The 5,782-nt window shown below is 37.0% G+C and overlaps 1 protein-coding gene across 1 annotated transcript; it reads left to right on the top strand.

Annotated features, from left to right (window-relative positions):
* Positions 1–543: 543 nt before the first annotated feature.
* Positions 544–1,691, top strand: LOC103594685 (ribosome maturation protein SBDS-like). The gene is made up of 2 exons (XM_008577929.1): positions 544–816; positions 1,490–1,691. The coding sequence occupies exons 1-2, from the start codon at positions 689–691 to the stop codon at positions 1,665–1,667; spliced, it is 306 nt and encodes a 101-aa protein (XP_008576151.1). The 5' UTR covers positions 544–688; the 3' UTR covers positions 1,668–1,691.
* The last annotated feature ends 4,091 nt before the right edge of the window (positions 1,692–5,782 follow it).

The raw sequence follows: 5,782 nt of genomic DNA, 5'->3' as shown, positions 1-5,782 counted from the left end.
TTTGTTTTTCTAGTTCCTTTAGGTGCCTTATTAGGTTGTTTATTTATTAAAAGTCTATTTTCTTTTTTGACATAGGCATTTATTGCTATAGACTTTCCTCTTAGAACTTATTTTGCTGTATCCCATAGATTTTGATGATATGTTGTTTCTATTCTTGAATGTCTCAAGGAATTTTTAAATTTCCCTTTTAATTTATTTATTAATTCATTGGCTGTTTAATTTCCATGTATTTGTAAAGTTTCCAAAGTTTTTCTTGTTGTTGATTTCTGTTTTTATACCATTGTGGTCAGAAAAGATACTTGATATGATCTCCATCATATTAAATTTGTGTTGACGTGTTTTGTGACCTAACATATGATTTATCCTGGAGAATGTTCCATGTACAGTTGAGAAGAATGTGTATTCTGCAGCTGTTTGATGGAATGTTCTGTTAAGGTCCATTTGGGCTATGGTGCAGTTTAAGTCAGATGTTTCTTTATTTTCTTTCTTGATGATCTGTCCATTGTTGAAAGTGGGATGTTAAAAGTCTACTATTATTACGTCAGCCGGGTGCATTGTGGCCGTTGCCCGGGGGGAGGTGGTCGCGGCGCCCCGCACTCGGCGGTTGTTAGGGTGCCGCTCGCCGCTGGTCGTTACAGCGAGGAGCTGGTGGCGCTCAGGCTGCACCCGGGGTTGGTGAGCAGCCACCATGTCGATCTTCACCCCCACGAACCAGATCCGCCTCACCAATGTGGCGGTGGTACGCATGAAGCGCGCCGGGAAGCGCTTCGAAATCGCCTGCTACAAAAACAAGGTCGTCGGCTGGCGGAGTGGCGTGTGAGTGACCCTGGCCGGGGCCGGTAGCCTCCGGGCGGTCTTCCTCCAGTCAGGTCGAGTGGATGGGCCAAGCGGGGTCTTGTCGGGGAAGGAATTGGAAAACTTACTCCGGGTGTGAGCTGAGACGTTGCTGTCCTTCCCGAGCTTGACGCTTAAACCCAGGGTTCCTTTTTTGTTGGGTTGGTTCAGATTGGGTTGTTGGTTTGGGGGGTTGGTTGATTGGTATCATAAAAGCTACAGCCAAGAATCCCCGTAATTATGGTCCTTTTCCTAGAGTAATGATGAAGGCTAGGAGCCTAGTCTTCCATATACCATGGAGGTATAGTAAGAACGTCTGATGTCACGGGCCTCAGTTACCCAATAGTTTGCCCGAAGTGCGTAGTGTCCTCACTACTGCCATCTAGGGACCGGCATTCCGTGACAGCAGCCTTTCTCACCCCGTCTCACCCCACCCCCGTGTTTCATAAATACTCTGTGACGTTTTTCTCCAGTGAGTAGATGGGAATACAGATGCCGTTCTGAGTTTTGAGAATGATCCCTCCACACTAGGCGTCATCTTAGGAGTATTTGTTGTGTCTTACTATTTATGTCGTTGTCATCTTGTATTCAAATGTGAATGCATTTCCAAGTTTCAAGTGTATTCACATAGGACTTTCTCTCCTGCCCTTACAAGGGAAAAAGACCTTGATGAAGTTCTACAGACCCACTCAGTGTTTGTAAATGTTTCTAAAGGCCAGGTTGCAAAGAAGGAAGATCTCCTCAGTGCATTTGGAACAGATGACCAAACTGAAATCTGTAAGCAGGTGGGTTCTTCCAGCAGCAGCATAACTGACCCTAATATCCATCTGTAGTGTTAAGTACTTGTAGTATGTTAAACTGTAGAGTATCTTTTTTGTAGAGAACCAGCCAGCTGCCAAAAAAAAAAAGTTTTATACATTATAGTAGGATTATTGGGGTGTTATATCTGTATGACAAAAAGAGTATTTGCTGAAAAAGAAAACATATAATGTCTTATATCTACTTAAGAAAATTTGTGTGTAGGTGTAACTATCATGTCCCAATGTGAGGCTTGGATGGTGACTTCTTCATTATCTGAAATGTAGATATTATAATGACTGTGCAGGACTTAAAAGTTTCATTGAACATGCTGCCATAAGTTAGATTATTCTTGGTAAAAAATAAAGTCGTTTACTTCTAATTCTTAAAGTTTATAATATATTAATATAGCTAAAATTATATGTAATCAATAAAACCACTCTTATTTTTATTAAACTAAAAAAAAAGTCTACTATTATTGAATTGCAATCTATTTCTTGCTTTAGGTCTAATAATGTTTTCTTTATATATCTGGGTGCTCTGGTGTTGGGTGATATATATTAACAATTGCTATATCCTCTTGATGTATTGATCCCTTTTGCATTATATAATGACTTTTGTCTCTTTTATGGTTTTTGATTTAAAGTCTATTTTATCAGATGTAAATATGGCTACTCCTGCTTGGTTTTGATTTCCATTTGCATGGAATATCTTTCTTAAGATCTTCACTTTCAGTCTATGTTTGTGTTTAATAGTTGACTTTCTAGTAGGCAGCATATGGTTGGGTCTTGCTTTTTTTTAATCCATTCAGCCACTCTATGTCTTTTAATTGGAGAGTTTAACCCATTTACATTCAAGATTATTGCTGGTATGTGGGAATTAATTCCTGCCATTTTAAAAATTGTTTTCTAGCTGTTTTGTATATCCTTAGTTCCTTAATTCCTTTTTTTTCTCTTGTTGTTTACCTCTGTGAATTGGTTTTTTTGTGGTGCAAAGTTTTTTTTTCTTTCTCTTTATCATTTGTTTATCTGCTATAATTTCCTTTTATGTGGTCACTTTAAGGCTAACATTAAAGTCTTAGATTTATAATAGACTATTTTAAGCTGAGCGCAACTTAACTTTGGTTGCACGAAAATACTCCAGGTGCTCCTCCTGCCCCACACCAACTACATTTTTGTTGCCTTACTTTACATTTGTATCTATTGTATGTTCCTTAGCCACTAATTGTAGCCGTTATTGATTTTTGACCATTTGGACTTTAAATCTTACTAGAGGATTTAAGGATTTACATAACACCATTACTTCACTTTGGTGTTCTGAATTTGAATTATGCATTTACCTCTATAGGTGAGTATTATGCTTTTTTATGTTTCATGATAGTAATTATCATCTTTTCATTTCTTAAGTAGCACTCCCTTAAGCATTTCTTGTAACAGTGGTCTAGTAGTGATGAATTCTCTCAGATTTTGCTTGTCTGGGAAAGTCTTTATTTCTTGCTCATTTTGGAAGGATGCTTTGCTGGATAAAGTATTCTTGGATGACAGTGTATTTTTAAAATTCATTTCAAGACTTTAAATATATCATCCCATTCTCTCCTGGCCTGCAAGTTTTCTGCTGAGAAATCTGCTGATGGTCTGTCTAACAAGGATTTCCTTATATGTGACTCGACACTTTTCTTTTGTAGCTTTTAGAATTGTTTGTCTGAATTTGAATGTTCATATATTTCCCAATATTTGGGAAGTTTTCAGCTATTATTTTATTAAATAGGTTTTCTGTGCCTTTCTCAATCTCTTCAATCTCTGGACCACCTTTTTTTTTTTTTGACAATGGACCTAATTATTTATTAACACCCTATTCAACTCCAGACAACAAACTAGACTCTCCCTCACCCAGCTACCATTTTCTGCCCCTACATATTCTGGTGCTGTGCCAATTATCATTCATTTTGAGGTAGAAGAATAAGAACTGTCAATTCTTTGTGTTTTAAAGTTACAGCAGGACTTTACACACAATTTTGCTGGGGAGAATCCTTATATAGAGGAAATAATCATTCCCAATAGGTGTGTGCAATACATTGGTCATAGGAGTATGCTCACATTTTCTTTAAAGAGAATCTAAACTGTATTTTAACCTCTACATGTTGCTAATTTAGCATTTTCCACCAACTCAGTGGGGAGATGCTTTCACAGACTTTACAGTCTTTTGCTTCAGTCCTGCCTTTGTAGGATTCCTGAAAGATGAGGAGCCTATCGATTTTGCTTAATCATCCTTGCTTACAGGGCAGACATGATAGATTCTCACTGAACATTTTTTTCTTATATATATTTGTGGAGTACAGAATCAAATATCAATACATGTGTACAATATCAAGTGATCAAATCAGGATAATTAGTTTACTCACATTTACAAAATGTAACTACTCTTTGTGACTCTTAACTAGTTTCTTGCCAACCCCCCTCCCCCTTCCCGTTTCCTATTCCTAATAATCACAATTCTATTCTCTATTTTGTTTTTGAAATTTTAATATATTATTCTCCTTCCTTCCTTCCTTCCTTCCTTCCTTCCTTCCTTCCTTCCTTTCCTTCCTTCCTTTTCACTCCCACTTATGAGTAAGGAAATGTAGTTTTTCTCTTTCTGTGTCTGGCTTATTTCATTTAAAATAACTTTCTCTAAGTTCATCCATGTTGCTGCAAATGGCAGAATTTCATTCATTTTATGGCAGAGTAGTATTTCATTTGAGTATATATACCACATTTTCCTTATCCAGTAATCTATCAAAGGACATTTAGGTTGATTCCAACTTTTGACTATTGTAAGCAGAGCTGCAATAAACATGGGATTGCAGGTGTTCCTTCAACACGATGATTTTCATTCCTTTGGGTATACACCCAGCAATGAGATTGCTGAGTCATATGGCAGTTCTAACCATAGCTGTTTCAGAAAACTCCATACTGTTTTCCATAATAGCTGCACTACTCTATGGTCCCAACAACAGTGTAGGAGGATTCCCCCTTCTCCACATCCTCACCAGCATTTGTTATTCTCTGTCTTTATGACAAAAGCCATTCTAACTGGGATGAGATGATATCTCAGTGTGGTTTTGATTTGCATTTTTCTGATGCTGAGTGATATTGAGCATTTTTTCATGTGTCTGTAGCCATTTGTATATCTTCATATAAGAAATATCTGTTCGGCTCCTTTGCCCATTTTTTGATTAGGTTACTTATTTTTTACTGTTGAATTATTTGAGTTCTTTGTATATTCTGGATATTAATCCCTTGTCAGATGCATTGTTTGCAAATATTTTCTCTCATTCTGTAGGTTGTCTTTTAATTCTGTTAATTGTTTCTTTTGCTGTGCAGAAACTTTTTAGTTTGATTTAATCCCATTTGTTTGTTTTTTTCTTTTGTTGCCTGTGCTTTTTGGGTGATATTCATAAAGGCTTTGCCCAGTCCTATATCATGAAGTGTTTCCTCTATGCTGTCTGTTAGGAGTTTTATATTTTCAGGTCTTATATTTAAGTCATTAATACATGTTGAGTTGATTTTGGTATATGGTGAAAGGTAAGGGTCTAGTTTCTTTTTTCAACATATGGATGTCCAGTTTTCCTAGCACCATTTATTTCTTTTTCCTAATGCATGTTCTTGTTGCCTTTGTCAATTACCAGTTGGCTGTAAGTATGTGATTTGATTTCTGGGTTCTCTACTCTGTTACATTGGTCTGGGTGTCTGTTTTTATCCTAGTACCATGCTGTTTTGGTGTCTATAGCTTTATAGTATAGTTTGAAGTCAGGTGGTATTATGCTTCCAGCTTTTATTTTTTTTTTTTTTGCTCAGGATTACTAGGCTATTTGGGGTCTTTTGTTGTTCCATATGATGGTTTTTTTTGTTTTTTGTTTTGTCAATATACAATGTGGTTGATTATTATGACCCATCACTGAAACTTCCCTCCCTACTCCTTCTCCCTCCTCCCCCCAAGAATGTGGAAGAATGTGCTTGCTGTAACACCTTCAAATGAATAGAAATGCTACCGATTTTTGTGTGTTGATTTTGTATCCTGCTAGTGTGCTGAACTCGTTTATCACCTCCTAGAGTTTTTATGTAGAGGCTTTAGGCTGTTCGATATATAGGATCATGTCATCTGCAAACAG

Source organism: Galeopterus variegatus, unplaced genomic scaffold (genome assembly GCF_000696425.1).
Source record: "Galeopterus variegatus unplaced genomic scaffold, G_variegatus-3.0.2 Scaffold1605, whole genome shotgun sequence".
Lineage (NCBI taxonomy): Eukaryota > Metazoa > Chordata > Mammalia > Dermoptera > Cynocephalidae > Galeopterus > Galeopterus variegatus.
The sequence above is the reverse complement of the archived record's forward strand: the minus strand, read 5'-3'. Positions and strand labels throughout refer to the sequence as shown.